General features: G+C 31.0%; 2 protein-coding genes across 3 annotated transcripts; one reads left to right on the top strand and one right to left on the bottom strand.

Annotated features, from left to right (window-relative positions):
• Window positions 1-420: 420 nt before the first annotated feature.
• On the bottom strand, window positions 421-17,614 carry LOC134715877 (ligand-dependent nuclear receptor corepressor-like protein). Its single transcript, XM_063578405.1, has 7 exons — window positions 17,507-17,614; window positions 7,590-7,658; window positions 6,519-6,598; window positions 4,705-4,765; window positions 4,088-4,274; window positions 1,665-3,149; window positions 421-1,160 (listed from the first exon to the last, which is right to left on the bottom strand). The coding sequence occupies exons 1-6, from the start codon at window positions 17,598-17,600 to the stop codon at window positions 1,679-1,681; spliced, it is 1,962 nt and encodes a 653-aa protein (XP_063434475.1). The 5' UTR covers window positions 17,601-17,614; the 3' UTR covers window positions 421-1,160; window positions 1,665-1,678.
• Window positions 17,417-24,643, top strand: LOC134715879 (MORN repeat-containing protein 4-like). Of its 2 annotated transcripts, none has more exons than XM_063578407.1 (4): window positions 17,417-17,518; window positions 22,434-22,623; window positions 23,104-23,213; window positions 24,495-24,643. In XM_063578407.1, the coding sequence occupies exons 2-4, from the start codon at window positions 22,448-22,450 to the stop codon at window positions 24,635-24,637; spliced, it is 429 nt and encodes a 142-aa protein (XP_063434477.1). In that variant the 5' UTR covers window positions 17,417-17,518; window positions 22,434-22,447; the 3' UTR covers window positions 24,638-24,643. The 2 variants fall into 2 exon arrangements, with proteins under 2 accessions (XP_063434477.1, XP_063434476.1); XM_063578406.1 differs by lacking the exon at window positions 17,417-17,518 and adding an exon at window positions 17,578-17,737.
• The last annotated feature ends 75 nt before the right edge of the window (window positions 24,644-24,718 follow it).

Here is a 24,718-nt window from a genome sequence, read left to right as displayed (position 1 = left end):
TTTTCACTTAATCTGATTTACGACTATAACTTGGTATTGTGACATTTGATGTTTCAACATATATAATTTTATACATATAGTATTCAGTGCGAACCTGATGTTAACCTAATCTTATGATTAATTTCTGAGGTTGTTCAATGTTTTCAAATATAAATTATATAATGGGGGCTTTTCTTAATATTTGAAAATACCCTTTAATGAGATCAATTTTTAAATCAATCTAAAGTTTCCAAGATGTTTGGTTTTTACTTACTATCATGGTTATAATGAAATAGAATAGCTCATCAAACCTAGGTTGATGCGAGTAGCTCATTTATGTCAAAATTCATAGTAATCAGATTAAAATGATGTGTTGAAGCTACACTGTAGTATATAGTTGGCACCCCCCCCCCCCTTTTACTCTGGGTTGGGAACCCCCCTTTTTCAAATGGCTGGATCCACCCCTGCAGAAACTTGAATAAAGTGTTGTCAGATCATTGTAAGAGTAGCTTGAACGATCTGTGTTTTAATTTCGATTGAATTTACACACATATACATTGTATAACAAAATATAATAAAATCAGCTACACTGTAAGTCCAATCTATGAACACATAATAGTAAATTATAAATTAAACAAACTGCATGGAAAGTAATCACATGCAAATAACCTGAACTTGTATTTCAAGCAAGCAAATATCCAGCTATATATACATGCACAGTATGGGACGAAATTATGGGTTGAAGCATATATCTTATAAATTGTTCAAAATATAATCTGTTTTTATTATTTTAACTGAATTACCAAAGCTTCAAGTTATGGTACTGTTTTATTTTCAAATATAGAATAAGAAAAAATAAAAATCTTTAAGAAATATCATGAATATAACTGATTCTGAAAAAGTACCGGTTCAGATTTTTATGATTTTGTAATATATAAAGAAATAAGGTCTAATGAAGTCCTTATATTTTTAGAACACCTTCTTATTAAACCAACAGTTTAATAAAACATAGATTGAGAAATAATATGTCCTGATTTCTTTACCATTTTCAAGTATGAAACAAATGTTAAATATATTTTTTTATAAAAAAACAACAATAGATGTATACTATGTCCATTTCATTTAAAAGTAGCCATAAAATATAAATTGTGAGACTGGTTTCCATCTTTACTGTTACCATTCTGTAAGTACAAAGTAAGCAATTAGTAAAAATAACATAAAAACAACTTCACAGAATTGTATATTTAATGCAATTCCATCAAAATCTATGCTTTAATTGAACATCAGTTATTTGTGAATAAGAAGATTATCTATGATATCAATACATTGTCAAAGCAAAGTTGTCAAGATTTTTCTTCGAAGCAATTTATCAACTGATTCTTTTAAAAACATGAAAATATAAGATAATAAAATTGAACCGTTAGTCATAGCATCTGTTCATTGATCAGGTTGATGCAGTAATTCATAAAATGTAAACTTTATCTAGAAGTCTTCTTTTATTATTGTGTTACTGTCATTCTGCAGATTAATCCACTTTTATTCTATATAATCAATTTTCATATGCACTAACAAAATGACAGTTTTTCAATTACCTAAGCCTTTCTTTTATAAAATTAGTTTTCCACTGAGAAATGGGACATGAAAAATTACTCAGAATTTACTACTTTAGACAAATAAAATCTTACCTTTATTCATGATATTAGTGTATATAAACATATCCTTCCCCTGAGTTTGAGCAAGAATCACTTTCATCCGCTTTAGTCTGAACTTTGTGTTGTAACTTCCTGAGCAGTTCAGAGGCAGGGGTACTTAGGGCATAACCTGAAGTACCAAAAAAGTTCAAATCTGGAGTCCCTGCTATATTAGAACCAGATGTAAAGTAGGACGGCATCCATGCGGTTGAGAGGGTAGTTTTTGGACTTGTAATCTCTTCTTCTGGTTCTTTTTTAACAGTAATGGCTTCGGTATCGGTACCAGTAGAACTGTTACTATTACTACTGTGATTTGTGACTGGATTACTGGTACCAGCAGCAGCTGCTCGGGCTGCAGCTTCCTTTTGCTCTTTAATTTTTTTCTGACGTAACAGATGTCTTTCTTTGACTTTATATTCCAAAGTAGAATGTGGTACTCCATAATAACTTCCAGCCCTATGAACACTCATTTCTCCTCTCTGGACTGCCTTGACTGCCTCCATCAGTAACTGACTATTATATTTCCTGTATTGTCCACGCTTTGGACGAGTTTTCTTCAGTGGTTTTGTCATGTGTTCAACATGTTCCCGTTTTCTGTCATAATCCTCTCTTTTTATTTTCTTAAATGGGGATAGAATAGGTGACTGAGGTTCAGACTTAATAATAATATCACTCTCAGTTTTGATAGAACTATTACAGAAAGCTTCTAATGCTTGAGATTTGACCCGAACTTTTTCTGAGATAGTTTTAACGATAATGTCCTTCAGTGTATCACCTAATCTTGTATTATCATATTTGTCAAAGGAATGTGAAAGTTGTTCTGTAATTTGTTGTTCAGTTTTTGTATCATGAGCTGGTTTAAAACATGGTATAACAATATCTGATGCTTCAGTAGTAGGCAAGCTTGGCATTTCTATGACATTACTTTTGGCAAGCTGTGACTTTAGGATATCTTTTTTGCTGATTTTTCTAACTCTCTCTGCGTTTCGTTCCATATCAAACCTTTCTTCTGTTAATTTCCTTATTATATTCTTCAGGTATGGAAGTCTAAGTTCATGAGCATATTCAGAATGATATTTCTCTTTTTTACGACTGAGATTGTGTTTTTTACGAATATATTCCAACTTCTTTTCAAAGTCATCCCCTGAATCAATGACCTTGTAATCAGGGTTAAGCATCAAAGGCAACTGTTGTATAAACAAGGGTCTATAGCTTCCCTGAATCAAGTCTGTCCATTTCAAGGCAATTTCTGCTGCCAGGGCATCTTCGTAGCCCTCATCCCCATTTAAGGAATATATACTCGGTTTGTCAGACCCCATCCTGAATATTTTATTACGTAGTGTTGATCTGGGTATTCCATATAAAACTGAAGCTCGTCTTGTTCCTAATTTTCCACTTTGTATTTCATTAACAGCTGCGGTTAATTCATCATCTGTGTATGACTTCTTACATGCTTGTGAACTTTCTTTTGCTTTCTGTCTGTTAAAATAAACAATCAAACATTAAAGTTTAATGCTGCCTCAGTTTTATTTCTTTAATTTACATTCACAGATTTTCATAATGGTTGTATCAAAAGAAGCCAGACATCATAGATAAAATTTCAAGTGATATACTTGATAATTCTACATCTATAAGTAAAAAAAAGTTTCCATGGATTCCTAATTATTTGTGAAGTAACAATCTTTTTGTTGAATTTATTGGGGTAAAATTGAAACAACAACTTTCAATGTTTAATGAAGTTCACTTTTTCTGAAGGCCTTTTGCAACACCATGATATTGTTAAATAATGTATTTAGCATGAGGTATGAAGAGTTCACTGATGAGTCTTTTGTAAACGAAACGCACATCTGATGTACAGACAAAATTTAGTCCTGGTATCTATGATGAATTTCTTTAATATGGTTTTATATCATTTTCACATTGTATGAGAAATAGCTTGAGGTATTTGAGTTTAAATGACTTTGCTATCCATATACATGATATATGGGATAAAAAATTATCATTTTGAGATCTATTCAACTTTTTAGGTATTGCTTTTACCTTCTTCTAGAAATGGTAGAATTTTCTAAAATATTTGGGTTCTACAAAATTCAATATCAAGTACTGTAAATTCTGAAATTAATGCGAGGTTTTTATTATTGCGAAAAATGCTACTGAGTTGTAAACGCAATAATTTAAACTCGCATTTTGAAATATTTTACATGAGTTTAACCGGATTTTTCTCAAAATTGTAAAATTAAAATCGCATTTAAGTCTAAAATGACAAAATCGCAATAATAAATGAAGGCAATAATTTCTGAATTTACAGTATAGGAATCATATGAATTATTTCGAGTTCTATATCTTTTAATAGTAATTATTGTTTTTAATTTCTTTATATGACTTTCTAAATACCTCAGTTTGTCACAATTTCCTACCTTGTATGAGAAATAATATGAGGTATTTTGAGTTCTATAGGTTCTTTCTGTGTCTGAGGTATATTCATTTCCACATCTCTCCCTTCACCATGGCCTGTTGTTTTTAACTCTGCTAAGATCTCTCTACCAATGTTATGAGTGTAAAACTGAGGACAGTATGGAAGAAGTTCTTGTAAATAACGTAAACCTGTAACACATCAACACATATTATAGCTATTAGATACTTTAGGAAAAGAACTCATTATGAACACGATGAAGTTATATTGAGAGTGAATGCATTATTTTTTTTAAATTATAATATTTATAATATACTTTGTGAGACATTTTGGTTTTATCGTTTTGAAAGTGCATGAATTTTTCAGCTGATACAGTGATTTTTAGTATTCTATGTGACAATGCCTTGGAAATAAAAAAAAATAATCTTAATCTACCAAGCCTGCTGCTTATCAAGTAAGATACTTATTATTTGACAATACTTGTAAGGATAACACACTTGTTTCTTGCATAAGTCAGACCCATAAGTTTCATTTAAACAATAGCCATCCAGATTAACCTAATGTTTATGGAAATCCCTTTTGACATGTGAGTAAATCAAAAATATAGCTTTTAGTTCATACTTGGATTATCTGTCAGGTTTTTTCCACTTTTCACTTCTTCCATTAGTTTTTCTACTGCTTCCTGTAATAATAAATTAAATCATTTCCAAATCTTAGTGCTGTTGTCATACATTACATGGTATCTTAATTTTATCAAATCTAAGTACTACACTACATAGTCATCAGCTAAAATCTGCAACAGATTTCTGCTTTAGTAAATATGAAAGATTTCATGGAGTAAAAATTTTGTAACAGACATATGAATGGATATATAGATGACAATAATTTCAATGGATGTAAGGAACATAACTCTAATTAGTAACTACATGCACAAGAATGTAATGCATAAAAACTTGAACTTAAAAAAGTAGTGCATTTTTTTTTTCAAAAATCAAGAACTTTATCAAAGTGAGTATGAAAAATTGATACAATAATTTAGACCAATATTAGGATCACTATTTTATTGGTGTATTTAAATACATTTATTTTTACTACATAGAAGCTATCAAAATACATGAACAAGTACCAGTGTGATTTATAGTAATTCCTGTTAATCTAAATGTGTGTTGCAAATCCCTGGAGTAAATATCATTTGAAGAGTTTACCAAAAACTTTTAAGCAGAAATCAAATTTCAGAATAATAGATTAAATTATATTGAAAATATTCACAAATTATTGTCTTCATGACAATTTTGCAATTCACTTATAAACATTTTTTGAAATCTATGTTAAGATTTAAAAAAAGAGAAATGTTTGGGTAAAGGTAACTTAAAAGCAACAAGAGAACTTTAATGCAAGAAGGATACATTTCATGCAATCATTAAACTTTATTTCATTAAAATATTTTTTTATGTGATATAAAGACAATTTAAAAAGGAGTATTAGGTGGTACCTAACACTACAGGGAGATAACTCTGTAAAATCAGTTTAACGTTTTAATTACGTTGTGTTGTAAAGGGAATAATAAGCTTCTCAATGATCAAAATTGGTGTTTGTCAAACTACTATATAACCAGTGTAATTTTTCTGACAAAACGGTTGGTTTAATACTTTGTCAAAATTTTATGAAAATTAAACAAGCCAAATTTATTTTAGCGAAAGTGTTGGGTACCACCTTAAACAAGAATGTGTCAACAAATGGAAGTTTTTAACAACCTTGACTGGCAATTCAGTCCTTGTACGGTCGGCTATAATGTGTCCAAAGTACACGGATGCCCCACATGCACTGTCATTTTCCATTTTAATGGACCGTAAAATAGGGTAAAAATATAATTTGGCATTAAAATTAGAAAGATCATAGCAAAGGGAACATGTGTACTAAGTTTCAAGTTGAATGGACTTCAACTTAATCAAAAACTACCTTGACCAAAATCTTAACCTGAAACTCGCACTTTCATTTTCTATGTTCATTGGACTGTGAAATTGGGATCAAAAGTCCAATTTAGCTCTAAAATTAGAAAGATCATATCATAAGGAACATGTGTACTAAGTTATAAGTTGATTGGACTTCAGCTTCATCAAAAACTACCTTGACCAAAAACTTTAACCTGAAGCGGGAATATCGTAGGTGGGGCATACAAATTATTGGTGAGAAATGTAAACTGTAGTGATTTTCTAGGATTGAGAAAAACTTGCATATTCGTGGAAATTTGATTTCCCTGTTTTGCTGATGTCTGCATAAAACCTAATGGAAAATGTGTAATTCATTGAACATTTAAATTCATGTTTTACCTAGGCCTGTACCCAAGAAATCCACAATATTTGGTACCTCATAGATAACAATGAATCCAGTTAAAAAATGGAAGTCCTATAATGAATAAAACACAGATAACTCACAAACATCATCTGAAGTCTTGATTCACAGAAAAAACAATTCTGTTCTTGATGCCAGTCTTCTTTCTCTTCCTTCTCCAAGTCTGAAGTATATAATAAAAGACTACTAAATACAAGGTTACATCTTTGTTGATATTTTTGTTCCTTTTTGTATCTTCTTATTATCTTTGTGTTGCTAGTTTATTGATATGTCAATATCTTTACACATCTGTTTTGTGTGTTCATCTTTACATGGACAACAGATTGATACACCTGCAGCATGTTGACACATGAAAGTTTAACTAGTGAATATGAACTGCAACTGTTGACACAGTACATGTAACATGTAAACATGTTTTCTGCTCTTTGGTTGGATTATTGTCTCTTTGACACATTTCCCATTTCCATTCTCAATTTCAAAGTCCATTTAACCTTCAAAACCGCACGACTGCAGAGTTCTCTCAAGTATTTTTTTTCCATATAGCACCATGGGTTTTGAAATAGTTCCAAATCATAGAAACACATTTATTAAACATGCTTTTGTATATTCTATGATGACTATTCAGATAGCACAAGGGTAAAATTTTCAGCATCAAAGTTCATGCTACCATGCATGGTGCTGATAGGGCCATGGGGAAAATCAAAAGGTATTCAAATCCAAGAATCTTCTGAGAGTCCAAATCGCTATACATGTCCCGTGACCCGTCCTCATGTGATTTGAAGGTTTTGCATTCTCAATTAAACGTTTGACAAAGAGAACTTTGATCAAAATATTGTGCAGTCAATTGCTGTCCTAAAAGTTTTTACTATTGTGCTTTATTTGCATTTTGGTGTTTTTAAACTAGGGTGATTGTACCTTTCTTTCTTTTTATTCCTAAGAAAGTCTCCAGAAATTTTAAGGTTTTAACTCCCTCCAGCAAAATAAATTTGATTGAAAAAACAATACTTCCTATTCTTTTGGTTTCTATTCAAAGAAAAAATATCAAATCATAATGCTATAAATGACGATTAAATTCACCGTGAATTAATTACTGTAAATATTCCTTTTAAGTTTTTCTACATAACAATATTACATTTTATCAATTCTTCACTTACCATTGAAAGGTAGTAACAATTCTTTGATGACATTCTCTCCAGCTAATTCTTCAGCTATCCTCTCAAGACCTGAAAATAATCAAAAGATCTATTTACAAAATCTACGTAATCAGGCCTTTTCTAGGAAAATCATTCTAGTCAACAATCCTATTAGAAGATATGTAATATTTAATACTTGGGGAATGAAAATATTCACATGTTAGTTGTTTAATAACAACATTGCTAGATCCTGGAAATTGTCATCAGAAGCACACATGAAAATTAAATAAAAAAATTTAAATGCTTCCATTTTATTTTTTTCAAATATGAAAAGTCTACTCCAAGGAAGGCAGGTCCCTGACCTTAGACCCATACTAATAGAAACCCCTGTGATAAATCCATAAATGTGCACAACAGCAGCAAAACAGTACATTATATCAATAACACTTTTAATTGACTGTAAAATACCTCATGGTACATGTACCATCCAATTAGAAATCTAAGTAAATCTAACATTTACCATGATTTATTACATAAACTTATTGCACAAAAACAAAGAAGACCTAAGATGATTTAGACATTCTATTTAGATCACTTTTGGTTATTAAGATTGCTATATATTTGTACCCTTAGTGTTCCTGTCAATTCTTGTTGGCTGAAAATATTAGTACTAATAAAAATCTTTCAAAGCAATTTAGTAGTATAAAAGGTAATCAAATTACATTTCCAAGTTGAATAACAGACAGCCTATTCTTTTGACTGGGAAAAGAAAAAAAACCATTTATTTACCACCCATTAAAGACAAATATCTGTTCAAATCTATGTATACAAGTACATGTATGTAGTCAAAAGTGATTACACTTTACCAATATATGACAGATGTTTGGCAACACCTGAGCAGAAAATTTTTACCTATCGAATATTGCTAAATTGTAAAATGGTAGAAATATACATGTCATAAAATTAATTATTACATTTTCCACACACTACAGATAATTCCAGATCATGAAATACTCTAACTTTCAAAGTGATTCATCAAATAAGATATTTTTAAAATAATTCATTAAAAAAAATTGAGTTGTCTCCCATTGTTTCCATAATCTTTTAGTATTTCTCATATTGATTTTTCATTAAGTGCCACTGAAACCAGCAGAAATCTTTGCAATTATTGTAGAAGAGTCCTAGGCTAAATTTAAAGTTAGGAGTCACCTTACACCTATATAATTCCGTACAAAAGACTCACCAACGTTTTGGCCTGAATAATGTTAATAATTCTTTCTTAAAAGTTATAACTTCTGAGTGCATATTTGTGCTTTATCCTTTTATAATCCAAAATCCAAACAAATTATGAGAATTAACTAAACTTATCAGTTAAAAACAAGCTCAGTGACCAACTTTTATACTTTAATTTATAAATATTAAAAGCAGGGATCTCCATGGCCTGTTTAACGATTGCGCCCCGCAATCGTTCAAATGTCTTGCGCCATCGTCAAATGACTCGCGCCATCGTTCAATTGTCTTCCGCCATCGTTCAAAACTGTGATCGTTTTTGTAGCCTGACGCCATTTTATTTTAGCAATTATAATCAAATGCATGTTATTGCATAATCCTCAGGCTTTTTATTAGTATAATCCTATATACAGTTCTAACGCCTGAGGGATATCTGGATTAAGATCGCTAATCACTTGTACCTGATGAGCTTGGACAGGTAGATCAACAAACCAGACAGGAGAATATTATCTGAAGATAGACGATTCATTTGTCGAATTATTGAACTAAGTCTCCGCAAATGCTTATGATTATTCAGATTAAATAAATTAATAATCCAGTTACAAAGTTTAACAAGGCGAACACGTGCTTTTATTTTGACTTACGCAATCAGCATCCCCTTTTTTAGAAGTACAAAATAAGACGTAAAACAGTAATTATTATTTTATTGCAAATAACTAGAGTACATCTTTATTGTAACGATAATACAGAATTACTTTAAAAGTTAAATAGTAAAACCTTATAATATTTCCTGTAAAGATATATCGTATCGTAATTCCGAATTCATTTCGTAGTTTACAATCAAATTGATACATCCGCGTTTCCGGTTTATATTCAGACTCGAAAGATGCATGTTGCATTGCATCGATTTGCTAGATAAAGTCATTAAAAACCTTTTCAATTGACAACGTTTGCTTTACAAATCTTTTTAACCTTTTACATAACCCGTACGACTCGTTCTGTGGAGGAATGAAATACTTTCGATCGCGCTACACGGTACGGCGTGGATATGGTTTGTGGTGGTGAAAGTTCCTCCATGGTTCAATTTTCATCCATAGAGATCCCTGAAAAGTATGATAAAAACAACAGTTTGATCAAATTAGTTTTAACATATTTATTTATGGTGGATTGGGAAACAAGTTATTACAACTTTAATATATAAATCATTTTCCACTTTGCGGGTGCGAGTGCTGCCTTGAAACTGCATTAGCCTTCACTTTTTTTAAATTTACAAGGGTGTCTCTTACAAGCAAGAAATATTGCTCTCTCTTTATCACAGGTCAGCCATTTATCTTCCACTCCCGACGGACTATCATCATTCCTCAAAACCATATTCGCAAGGGAGAGCCCAAAATTAAGCCCTTGAAATTTTCACACCGGAATAGGGATCGAAACCAGTTACCTTTGTATTTGTAGTTTGATGCACAAAACACTTCACCACAGCTCTAATAGAATCTTGCCTTAAGTTTCTTTATTTATTGAGTCTTATTTAACCGAGATAAAAATACAAATGTGTAAGACTATGCATAATATTTTAGCCTTATCAGATATTTAAGGCACTTTAACCTATATTTTTGAAGCTTCTAGTTCAAAAGTACCTTCCAAATACTATCAAGATCAAAAACCGGAGTGACAATTTTACCCTGCTCCCTAAAAACTCCATACTTTTCTTTCAAAGTAAATGTATCTATATATTTATTACCTTTTAATATATAATTTATATAAACTACAAAATAATATTTCATGCATACAATTTTCTAATTATGAATTGCAATTGCCTAGTTTTACTAATTTAGAACATTGCTGAATGTAAAAAATCTGGCACAGCAATGGACACATGTGTCCTTTGAAGTTTATATACCATACTCATATATTGATTCTATTATACCCCTATAAAAAAAATATGACATACCTGCCAACTGTCACTATTTGCGGGGGATTTCCCCCATGGAGGCTCCCAAATTAAAATTTTGAAAGAGCAGTTTTGTCCAAAAATTTAAACAAAACAATTAATTTTACAATGAATTAAGACTAACAAAAGTATGAAGAAGCAGAAAACAACTTTAAAATGTATTTGAAGGCCCCCTTGAAGGTTTTTAAGGAATATGACAGCCATCTTGCACACAAAACCCCCATGGGCATTTTGAAAAGTTGGCAGGTATGATATGAGGGTTGATGTTTTTAAAGGGATTTACAATGTAACAGTAACTCTGAATCATTTTTTATAAAGTACCGATAATAACCTAAACCTTAAGTCAAGAAGTTTTTTTTACCACGAAAAGATCAGCTTTCAAATATCATTTTGTCCTGTGACTATGTTCTTTGTGCTAAAAAAAGTACAGATGATTGAAAGTCCTGGAGAAATTAGCTATCAAGTCTGAGATGATAGGTTTCCAATCTTTATTGCAGTAAAGAAGATAAAATGTGCATAGTCTCAAAGTATTTGTATATGTAGTAGAATTGGGGGCACTGACTGACCTAAAAAGATGGGGCTCAAGTCAAGCTTCAGTGATTCACTCTATAAATCAACCAAATTTTACCCACAACAGGGGGTGCAAGCCAATCCCCCTCCCCCTTTTGATCCTCCTATGGTTAATTCATTACTGTCGTAAAAGTCAGGTGGTTACAGTTGTTGTTTTTTTTACATTTTGTCACACCGGAGTCTTTTATAGCTCATCATGTGGTATGGGTTTTGTTCGTTTTATTAGATACATTTGTACATGTACGGTAGTGATGTAGGTGACTTGTAATTGTTCACATGATCGTCCTTTGATTTTTGTTCATTGTTGGAGATTATTCAATATAAGTTGATAAAAATACCACAACTCCTAATTTTCTACTAATATGATGACAAATGAGACTGACCTTCACTTGTAAGGTGCAAGCTCATCTTCAAAACCATTTGATCTTTAATCAAGAGATTCAAGACAAACATTATTATTTATCAATAATCACAACTAATTTGATTTATATTCAGTTTTTCCTTAAGCAAAACCAGTTCCTTGATTATCTATATGGCTTTTCCATGAGACAAAAATTAGTTTTCTTTGATACTCATTAATTTTATTGATATTCAATATTTCAAAGACACAAATCAGGTTCTGAAAAATCAAACCTGAAAAATGCTAATATAATAATGTTAGTTTATTTCAAGCTTTTCACAGCAGATCTGTATTAGGGTTGAAATATTTTAAAATATTTAGGGATACATTGTATACACGTATGTGAAAGGCAATTTTTATGCTCAAAGCAGAGAAATGTAAATCTGTCAAATAGTTATAAATTAGAACACAAATAGTATTGGTGTCAAGTTTTAGTTATATAAGAATTTATTTAAATCAAGTTTCTCTAAACCTTTTTAGTGATGATAGACATTATGTTTAACTTCCACTGTAGACATAACGCATTAGAACCATTGGAATGAAATTATTCTTGTTAAAAACCCAACAGGGGGCTGTTGCCAAATGGTCCAAGTTGTTCAACTACTATATCACTAGGCAGTAAGCTTATCAAAACTGAGGTTGTGATATCTACATTTATTCTGTTATGAGGTGTATTTGACTTCAAAACTTAAATGTCAGACTAGGATTGTCAGTTTTCCTTCCTAAATTCTGTGCCTGTGGTTCTGTCCAGAACTCTCGCTTCCTTCACCAATAAAAATCTGACCACCACAATATAGCAAAGGGTTCTAAAACACCAACCAATCAATCAAAAACATACAATATGTATTCATAATTAATACATGTACTTCTCACCTGGCTAATGCTGAAGACTGAATATTGGCTAATGAAAATCTCTTTGTTTTCCGTGTTGTTGAATTTCTCTCTCATTTCCTATATCATGTATATGTTATAGTAAAATTTTCTTTTATTGGTTGTTTATGAAAAGGCATTTTGACTTAATTCTAAATATAATTTAAACTGAAATGTTCACAGCTTGTACAACACTGTTGCACTAGTTGTTCATTTACCATTAGTAAAAGACTACTTTTTATTGCAATAAAGGTCTAAATGACATTTAAATGATGCATGCATTATTGATCTGAATAAAAGTTCATTTTGATAGATACTCATAAAACAGACTGATACATAAACATTAAAAAATATTCATCTTTCTTAAGATATTGAAATTGTGTAATTTTTTATTCAAAAAGAAAATTTGTCATCAATGAATGCTGTTGCCAGTAAAATAACATTTATTTATGACAAATCATTAAAAATATTACTAAAATCATTAGATGTGACATTATTGCCAATGAGACAACAATCCACCACAAAAAAAACTTGTTTACTTTAAATTTGCAGCTTGTAACTGCATTATATTTTACATTTGAATTGTTTTTACATCGCAATATCAGGTTGTTCACTATTGGCTATATAAAAGCATATGGGTGAGATGAAAATATAAATTTGCCACACAATCTGATATCAAATGATATACTGCATGTACAGGAAGTACACCACTAATTCATGGTCCCATTGCTTTCTATGTTAAATTCCTCCGTTTCAAAAAGGCACACCTCTTTTATTTTAAGTTCAAATAAAGTGGCAATCATTGCATTTCAAAGCAACACTTTATGGTGTCTTTTACTGAAAAAATCAACATACCTTGCATGGCATATAAGAAAGAACTGGTTCCCGGAAGTTCAGATGTACCAAAACAGGTACTTCAGATCTGACAAACAGACAAAATGTACCCTCTTTTTAAAATTTGGTGCAGTTCTTTTAATATTCAAAACTAAAAGTCCAAAAGTGTTCTACAATGATCACAAGTCCTTCAGCTTTCATTTGATACCAAAAATACCTAAATATTCTACATATTTTGAAAGTTACACTCATGCGTAGGAACAATTTTGTGTTAAATATGTACTACTTTCTGGTATGTGCTTTCTGGCCGGGCCTGAATTAGTGGTGTTACACCTATAACAGAACCAAAGTTGCTATATTGACTTGAGCATTACTTTTTTTCATTCTATGATCTATTTCAAGCAATAAAAAACATATGAAGCTTTAGTCCAAAGACTATTTTATTACTTCAAAGCTCAAATTGGACTGGTAGTAACATATGGGTTATTCAAAGAAAACTGCATATGTATATTAACAGTGACCAATAAACTTTTTTTATTCTCAATATCATTGTTTTATTTATTAATTTCTATTAGGAAAGCTATGCGCTTACTAATAGTCATATTTTTATCAGAAGTTCTTCATCAAATACAAATATATTAGTCCAAACTTAGGACATAGATGAGAAATTATCCCCCCTTTTTTCTAGAAATTCAAAAAAGGCTTTTTTTTGTATAAACCATAAATTCTGTGGGAAAACATAGATGAATAAGAGCAATTCATATATCCCTCAGCTATACAACTTGCTAAACTGGTTCAAAATTGCATGCACAGTGAGATTTTAGAATTCTTATATGAGTATATACCATTTGCCTAGATTGTAAAAGGCTACCATAAGAAAAAAAATAATCTTGAAAATCAGAAAATTATTTTGACCAAGAGCTTTTCTGTTCCTTATACAAGGCATAAAATACATGTTTTATGGATTTCAATCAGAAAAAATGCAAAAATCAGAACTTGGAGTCAATTCCTGACTGCATGCATGTTGTATGACCATAAAAGGCTAACATACTTGAGTATACCAATTTAAGAGCTAAAATTTCCCATAAGCAGGTTGGTTGACCAAAAAAAGATGATTAAACATGATTACTAACATCATATTTGACTAATTTTCATTGGAATAGGTACAACTTCTAAAAATTGGATTTCTGGTGATTCTCTGTAATAGGAAGTACACCACTAATTCATGGTCCCATTGCTTTCTATGTTAAATTCCTCCGTTTCAAAAAGGCACACCTCTTTTATTTTATGTTCAAATAAAGTGGCAATCATTGCATTTCAAAGCAACACTTTATGGTGTCTTGTACTGAAAAAATCAACATACCTTGCATGGCATATAAGAAAGAACTGGTTCCCGGAAGTTCAGATGTACCAAAACAGGTACTTCAGATCTGACAAACAGACAAAATGTACCCTCTTTTTAAAATTTGGTGCAGTTCTTTTAATATTCAAAACTAAAAGTCCAAAAGTGTTCTACAATGATCACAAGTCCTTCAGCTTTCATTTGATACCAAAAATACCTAAATATTCTACATATTTTGAAAGTTACACTCATGCGTAGGAACAATTTTGTGTTAAATATGTACTACTTTCTGGTATGTGCTTTCTGGCCGGGCCTGAATTAGTGGTGTTACACCTACAGATAACAAAACTGTTGTCTCACTTACATGTAAAGCTAATAACAGACATCAATATTTTATACTGATGAATATAATATTTCTATTTAAAAGACTTAGCGGAATACATGTTCTGAAAGACGCAAAAATGTCAGAGAAGAAAATAACTCTTTAGTTGACTTTTAAGGAATCTGAAAAATTAAAAACAAGAATGTGTCCCAAGTACACGGATGCCCCATCTGCACTATCAATTTCTATGTTCAGTGGACCATGAAAATGAGATAAAATCTCTAGTTTGGCATTAAAATTAGACAGATCATATCATAGGGAACATGTTTACTTAGTTTCAAATTGATTGGACTTCAACTTCATCAAAAACTACCTCGACCAAAAACTTTAACCTGAAGTGGGACCAACAGACAGACTGACGGACAGAAGGACGCTCAGACCAGAAAACATAATGCCCATAAATGGGGCATAAAAAAATCCTGGGAAAATTACATTCCATTATATACTCAACATAACCAATAAAGCACCACTTATTCCAATACAGTATTTTCATGTTATTTTGATTTTTCTGAAAATTGTAAACCTCTAGTAAATTTTAAGCAAAACCTTGAAATTAAATCACAGGTTTACAGATTCTCATGGTTTTAGTGGCAGCAATATGGATTTTATATCAAATTTAAAAAAAATATAAGTCTGAGATTAAGTCTCTGGCAATTTCAAATTGATCATCAGAATTTTTATTTTATCAAAAAAATGAACAGCAAATTCTTTTCACTAGTTTTCAACTGAAAAATGAATTGTAACTTCAATTTTAACAAATATGGCAACACCTTTCATTTTGGGGTTAGAATAGTTTTGTTTTTAATGAAAGTCAAAATTTAAACATAATCTTCAACTTAACAGAATCTGATGTTTAGGACTGAAGATATTATTTCGTTATAATTAATTAATGGTTTCTGTAAGTTTCTACAGTTGTTGAGTATTATATTTTTGTTTAAGAAGAAAAACATCTTTTAAGGGGTAGTAGGATCATATTTCCTTTTTTTTTTATTTAATTTCTATTTTTGCTCAAACAATACCGGATTTAAAGGTTATAAATCATTCAAAAGAAACCCCCCTTTTTTTTAACATTATGGTTGTTAAATTCCTAAATAGCAATAATGATGTCCATACACAATGGCAATATCAAGAGAGCTATATATTTCAATGCTTTAGAATAACCTGACAGTTTCTTTTGATAATAGACAATAAAGATTTTAGAATTTGATTCACAAGTGGAATTCATGCAGCTGCCATACATTTTACAATGTAAAATTGAAACACCAGAACCAATCTGCATTAAAAATTAACCAGTTTATGTGATTTCAATTGTAACAAAAATAAAACCAGTCTTATAAAAAGTATTAAGTTTTGCATCTAATCTACTTAAAATTTAATAATTATTAAAAATTTAAAATTAGAACAGGATTTTATAAGGTTAATTGTCAGGAAATGTTTTTGTTAATGACCCCAAATAATCATAATAATATGCATGCATTAAATAAAAGTTATGACTATTTTCTTTAAATTTCCTTATTGACAATACACCTTCCAACTACTGGTTAGTCACAAATTTTAATGCATTAATCATGTAAAACATGAACAGTCTATTAATTGCATCCCAAATCAAACAGGTTAATATTAACCTTCAATTCAATTTAATCATCCATGTGTAACCAGTTTGTTTTAAGAAATGGCAAAAAAAATAAATTTCAATAAATCAAAGAAATATACAAAAGAATAAAGTGTTAAAAATCAATACATTATGACAATTTCTCACTTCTACAACTCAGGTCAACCCACCAAAATAGCTGCAACATACTGCTTAAAAAATCAATACATTGTACATCACATTCCAAATAGGCATATTTATTATGCAAGGTAAAATTCCCCCAAATTACTTGATCTTAATTCAGCCTTAAAAAATGTATAATTCCTATTTAAATTAAGATTGTCAACCAAGGGGGAAAGTAAATCAAACAATGTCTTTGTTCCAAAAAAAAAGAACGCCATTTAAAGTATCATACACATATGGTTCAACCAAATTTTGGGAGGCTGGTCGATCGATAATCGTAGATTTCTGTCAAAATTTTTACCTGAGAAAATGACAATTTTAAAGACATGTCTTAATAATGTTCTATTCAATATGACAATATTAAACACTTATTTGATTACATTGTCAAATAAACTTTACACTGTCATAAATAATATGACAATTAAAAAAATAAATTCATGATATAAGTGGGGTGAAACGACATATAAGGAAGAGCCGGTCAAAATTTTGACAATGGATTCAGGATGCTGGAAGAGATACATAAAACAACATCAACAAATGGAAATTCGTATTAAAAATGGGCTGAGTATATCGACAAATTCTTACCAACAGCGATAGGTATTTTTTTACTCCATGATAGAAGTTCTTTCTTAAAAGATCTTTTTTCTTGCAGACACCTCGAGTTTCCACAATCTACCATGTTGCATCTGTGAGAGGAACACTGATATTGATGACGTAGAACACGTCCAGGTGTCCAATTGTAAACATTACAGGTGTGACAGACAAATCACGATCTCTTGATTCACTTAATAAGTACTTAAGAAACTGGTAGAACAGGTAAAAGTTTGGATGATCTTTCAAATAATTACTAATAATTGTAATGAAAAGTAGATAATTTATCTACATTTTTTTTTATAATTTTAACTCAAACATAGACAATAAGGAAGAGTAATATATTTAGTGAAATTATTGTAAGTATGTAAGTAATTTTTATTGAAATAAAGTTCAGACATGGGATTATCACCAAATACAGCCAGGGGCAGGTCCATGTGAGTGTGTAATGGGTGCACGCCCCCCTTTAAAAAAAAATAAAAAATAAATAAATCTGCTAATATTGTAACCGTTTCACAATTGATATAAGATACTGTACACTACAATCCCCTTCCCATTCATGAATGTGACCGGCAGAATTAGACTACATGTATTTATAGTTATGTTATAACATAAGCAACACAACGGGTGCCACACGTGGAGCAGGATCTGCTAAAGCTTCCTGAGCTACTGAGATCACCCCTAGTTTTGGTGAGGTTTGTTTTGTTTATTTTTTAGTTTTCTATGTTGTGTCATGTGTTCAATTGTTTGTCTGTTTGTCTTCTTTTCATTTCAAGCCATGGCGTTGTCAGTTTATTTATGAGTTTAAGGGTCCCTCTGGTATCTTTCGTCCCTCTTTTTTATTGATTAAGACTTCTTTATGTTCACAGATATATTAAACTCTATTTTGATAAAACAATTTTGACGATTACACCATGAGAAATCCGCGTAAAATGGTTCTAATGAATTTGCTCTAGTCTAACCATTTATTGAAAATGCGAGTCCGTCTCTAGTACTTCTGTGTTCATTTTAGGTTTTGCGTTAAAAACATGATGATTTCAACCTTTCCATTTCGTAAAAAGTCAAATTATAAGCATTTTCCCTGAGAATTATCCATATTATCTGCCAAAGGAAGTTTTAAAAAATACATTGGTTTTAGGGGGATACATGCATGACGGAAAAGGACAGGATTATCCGCCAAATCTTAAATAGACTATATGTTCAATCTTAAGCAAAGGGAAGCAATTTGATGAAAAGGGACAAAGTCACATGGTGCAAATCATTTGAATAAAGTTATTTTGGTTTTGCCATATGGACAACAGCAGAAGGTCACTAACAGGTCTTCAATGCAGCGAGAAATTCCCACATCCAGAGGCGTCTTTCAGCTGGCCCAAAAACAAATATTTATACTAGTTCAGTGATAATGAACGAGTTTTGAATAGTAAGGGTATACTTCTATTTTTAAATTTGCCACTGGAAATAAAGCAAACAACAATTAATCATTCCATTTTTAAATGCATGTAGACCATCTACAGGCTATATATAAGTAGAGCTCTCTCCGCACTTTATACAAAGTTCATTTCATGTGGCAGAATGGACTATGACATATTTACAAAACTATATGAAAGCCTTGTACAGCCTGTTTTATTATATGGAGCGAGTATTTGGGGCATATCAGAACACAAACAATTAGAAACTGTTCAAAACAAAGCATGCCGATACTAACTAGGTGCTTTTAAGAACTCTTTGAACCTAGCTATACCTGGAGACTTGGGATGGTCTACTGTAAAAACTAAACAAAATATCGAAGTTTTGAGACTGTATTTTAAAGTTACAAATTTAGATGGAAATAGGCTCGTTAAAAAGATACATGAATCGAGTAAAACAAAACAGCGCTCGTGGAATTCCCGTGTACTGGAATTTATTGAACAAAGTGACTTAAGTTCTTTGATAAACGCTCAAAATATGACAATCCGACAAAAGGTAATATTTTAAAGGACAAGTTAAACACTTTGGATGCTGATAATTGGCTACGAGATGTGCATAACGATCGAAATTGTGAAAATGGAAATAAACATAGGACGTTCAGAAAGTATAAAAGTTATCTTCAGCCAAGCAGTTATGTGAAATCCGTCAAGTTTAGAGACTACATTTTTGTACAGTAGAACTTTATCAAACTTTCGTTGTGGCTCCTTACCACTCGCCATTGAAACAGGACGTTACACCAAGCCAGTTACACCTTTAAATGATAGAATTTGTCAGTTTTGTGATGGAAATACGATTGAAACTGAACAACATTTTTTAATGAACTGTAATTTTTATTCGGACTTGAGAGAGGAACTTTTAGATTCACCCTTTTTATCAAACTATGTTTTTATTATCTTGAGTGTAGAAGAGAAATTTAATTATATTATGAGCTGTGATGAAATTCAATTTTTGTTAGCTAAAACATTGCATTTGATGTTTATTTAAAGAGGAGAAAGATAAATTTATAACTTTAAAGAACTTAAATTTTTAATTATTATTTATTAGCATATTATTTAAGCTTTTTATACGACCGCAAAATTTGAAAAAAATTTCGTCGTATATTGCTATCACGTTGGCGTCATCGTCTGCGTCATCAATGTCGTCGTCGTCCGAATACTTTTAGTTTTCGCACTCTAACTTTAGTAAAAGTGAATAGAAATCTATGAAATTTTAACACAAGGTTTATGACCACAAAAGGAAGGATGGTATTGATTTTGGGAGTTTTGGTCCCAACAGTTTAGGAATTAGGGGCCAAAAAGGGCCCAAATAAGCATTTTCTTGGTTTTCGCACTATAACTTTAGTTTAAGTTAATAGAAATCTATGAAATTTTGACACAAGGTTTATGACCACAAAAGGAAGGTTGGTATCGATTTTGGGAGTTTAGGTCCCAACTGTTTAGGAATTAGGGGCCAAAAAGGGACCCAAATAAGCATTTTTCTTGTTTTTTTGCACCATAATGTTAGTATGAGTAAAAAGAAATCTATGAAATTTAAACACAAGGTTTATGACCATAAAAGGAAGGTTGGTATTGATTTTGGGAGTTTTGGTCTTAACAGTTTAGGAATAAGGGGCCCAAAGGGTCCAAAATTAAACTTTGTTTGGTTTCATCAAAATTGAATAATTGGGGTTCTTTGATATGCTGAATCTAACTGTGTATGTAGATTCTTAAATTTTGGTCCCGTTTTCAAATTGGTCTACATTAAGGTCCAAAGGGTCCAAAATTAAACTTAGTTTGATTTTGACAAAAAAAGAATCGGTTGGGTTCTTTGATATGCTGAATCTAAAAATGTACTTAGATTCTTGATTATTGGCCCAGTTTTCAAATTGGTCCAAATTGGGGTCCAAAATTAAACTTTGTTTGATTTCATCAAAAATTGAATAAATGGGGTTCTTTGATATGCCAAATCTAACTGTGTATGTAGATTCTTCATTTTTGGTCCTGTTTTCATATAGGTCTACATTAAAGTCCAAAGGGTCCAAAATTAAACTTAGTTTGATTTTGACAAAAAAAGAATCGGTTGGGTTCTTTGATATGCTGAATCTAAAAATGTACTTAGATTCTTGATTATTGGCCCAGTTTTCAAATTGGTCCAAATTGGGGTCCAAAATTAAACTTTGTTTGATTTCATCAAAAATTGAATAAATGGGGTTCTTTGATATGCCAAATCTAACTGTGTATGTAGATTCTTCATTTTTGGTCCTGTTTTCATATAGGTCTACATTAAAGTCCAAAGGGTCCAAAATTAAACTTAGTTTGATTTTAACAAAAATTGAATCCATGGGGTTCTTTGATATGCTGAATCCAAACATGTATTTAGATTTTTGATTATGGGCCCAGTTTTCAAGTTGGTCCAAATCAGGATCTAAAATTATTATATTAAGTATTGTGCAATAGCAAGTCTTTTCAATTGCACAGTATTGCGCAATGGCAAGAAATATCTAATTGCACAATATTGTGAAAAAGCAAATTTTTTTTATAATTAGAGTTATCTTTCTTTGTCCAGAATAGTAAGCAAGAAATATCTAATTGCACAATATTGTGCAATAGCAAGAATTTTTTTTAATTGGAGTTATCTTTCTTTGTCCAGAATCAACTTAAATCTTTGTTATATATAATATACAATGTATATTCACTTTTTACTACCAACTGATAAATAAAATAATCTTTACCATTCAGTGATAACAAGCAGTTTTTTTACATCTTAATATTTTATGATGTATTTAAATGAGTAGTTATTGTTGCAAACTCCATTAGAAATTTTAATTGAGATTAGTTTTGGAATAAGGGAAAGGGGGATGTGATTAAAAAAATTGGGTTCAATTTTCTCATTTGAAATTTCATAAATAAAAAGAAAATTTCTTCAAACATTTTTTTGAGAGGATTAATATTCAACAGCATAGTGAATTGCCCTGCGGAGCATCTGGTTAAATCAATTCTACCCTTTTTGTTCTTTTAAGTAACAAATTGTTGATCTACGAAGTTATTGTTTCATATTTTTAAATTTTACTTTTGAAAAATGTATTAAATTGTGTATGCATTTAATGTGCATGAGGTAAAAGTGTCTCATATGTCTTTTAAGGCAGGAATCTTATATATTTTTATGCTGTTTTTATCTGTTGTATAATATATTATGTATAATGTTAGATTGTGACACTGTAATAAACTAATTACTTACTTACTTACTTACTTACTATACATCTGTCACTGACCTGTTGTCAAAATCCTATGCAATTAGATCAACACACATAATCATTATACTTTTTCAACATGTATGATAAAATGTTTTTTGACAATATAATCAGTAATCAAATGAAAGGATTCATGTGACATTTCAATATAGTCAAACCATTTCAAATGTATTAGGTCACTTTTGAATGATATTGCAATTTTGAATAATATATTATTTTTTATAGGGTTAGAATAAGGGATGAAGAATTCATACAGATATCCCGATGGAAGTGAATACAATGGTGAGTGGAATGACCAAGGGCAGAGGGAAGGGTATGGTGTAATGAAGTTCCCTGATGGATCTCAGTACTATGGTGCCTTCAATAAGGGACTGTGTGATGGCAATGGAATAATGGTGTTTGCTGATCATTCAAGGTACTGTATGTATACAAGACCCAGGCATCATAATTTTGCCTGTCTGCTATCACCCTTGATAACTGTGCCACAAAACAAAAGCTAACATTTATTTCCCTCTATTTTGTATGCAGCATCTTGCTTTAAATACTGTTGAGCAATTTTTAGCAATTCAGCAGAAATCATGTGTAGTTGACCATGAGGTTGTTTATGAAAAAAGAGAGTTATCTCCCCATTACTTTATGTAGATTTCTGCAGTTGTGCTATTTTTAATGCAATGTTAAATTAACACTTATGAGTTTATTATCAATTTTACTGAATATATACCAAAACACTTCCACAATCATTTAAAATAAACTGTGTCTTTTGCTGAATTAGAGAAAACAACTGTAAATAACAGTAAATTTCTTTTTATTACTTTATTGTATCAAATGATGCCATCTGTATATCATATTGTAAGTTTCAATAAAAAGTGTGCAAATTAACATATTTCTTCTGTAGATATGAAGGAGAATTTAGAAATGGCAAGTTTAATGGTTTTGGAGTATTTGTAAGAAGTGATGGGATGAAATTTGAGGGACAGTTTCAAGATGGCAAGATTCAAGGATTAGGTATTTACATGTAACTACATGTAACTACATGTAACAATTTCATATTATTAGTCAAATATATAGTGTATAAAATTGAGAATGGAAATTGGGAATGTGCCGAAGAGACAACAATTCCCAACCATAGAGCAGACAACAGCAGAAGGTCACCAACAGGTCTTCAATGCAATGTGAAATTCCCACACCCAAAGGCGTCCTTCAGCTGGCCCCTAAACAAATATACACTAGTTCAGTGATAATGAATGCCATACTAAACTCCAAATTGTACACAAGAAACTTAAAGTTAAAATAATACAAGACTAACAAAGGCCAGAGGCTCCTGACTTTGGACAGGCACAAAATGCGGCGGGGTTAAACATGTTTGTGAGATCTCAACCCTCCCATATACCTCAAGCTAATGCAGAAAAGTAAACGCATAACAATATGCACATTTAAATTCAGTTCAAGAGAAGTTTGAGTCTGATATCAGAAGATGTTACCAGAGAAAATAAACAAAATGAAGCTTGTATGTCTTTGAAGCTCGTCTTTTATATAAATAACAGTAAGTTTTCTTTCCAGAAATTTTGGATAGCATCACATTTGGCGTAAAAGAAAATGGTTTTTTTTTTAAACATACAGCTAGGTTGGTGGTAGAGCAGAAAAACTTTTTTTAGATATACCATATTTTTAATTTCGTGCAACACAAGACATAAACAGTAATGTGCTGTAGTCTTTTACACAGGTTTTATATTGCAAAGGGAGATAAATCATGAAAGAAACAGGACATTTTAAAAATTTGTGTATACAATATTGTGTATATAATGTACAAATCTGATTGATTCTTAATTATAGATATGATGATGTATAGTAGATTGTTTATCAATTTAACTGACATGTTGGTGACGAGTACCATTATATTATGAATTGTGGATCTTTTATATTTGAAAGAAAGAAATCTTTAACTACATAGTACTGCTGGTCAAACCCTAATATCTATAAATTTGATCAACTGTATAATTCATGTAATATTATAATATTAGAAAAACTATGTAAATTTATCAAAGTTATAAATGTGAAAGTCAGTCCTCCAAGTTAATTTCATTGTATTGTTCACACATGCTTGTAAAAATTGTACCTTATAGTTATATTTATGAACAGTGAAGGAATTTGAAATGAAAACAAAGTAGATATGGGCAGACTGCCATTTAGAAAACTAAAATCAGAAAGCTAGTAATTTGATTCACACCACTTTCTGAATGTTTTTTTTTAAATGAATTTTAATGATAATTATTACTTCTTTTATAGGTTTGGTAACATTTTCAGATTTAACCCATGGTTTGCCTAGAAATGAAGGGCAATTTGAAAACAATAAACTTGTCCGAAGACAGAAATGCCATGGAGAAGTGCAACGAGCTCGACAGGCAGCACAAAGGGCGCAGGAAAACTAATAACAACCAAAGACATTGTAAATTCTTATATTACTCTTCATATTTTGCTGATGTTTAAGATCAAACATTTTTTTTGATTCC

Source organism: Mytilus trossulus, chromosome 4 (genome assembly GCF_036588685.1).
Source record: "Mytilus trossulus isolate FHL-02 chromosome 4, PNRI_Mtr1.1.1.hap1, whole genome shotgun sequence".
Taxonomy (NCBI): Eukaryota; Metazoa; Mollusca; class Bivalvia; order Mytilida; family Mytilidae; genus Mytilus; species Mytilus trossulus.
The sequence above is the reverse complement of the archived record's forward strand: the minus strand, read 5'-3'. Positions and strand labels throughout refer to the sequence as shown.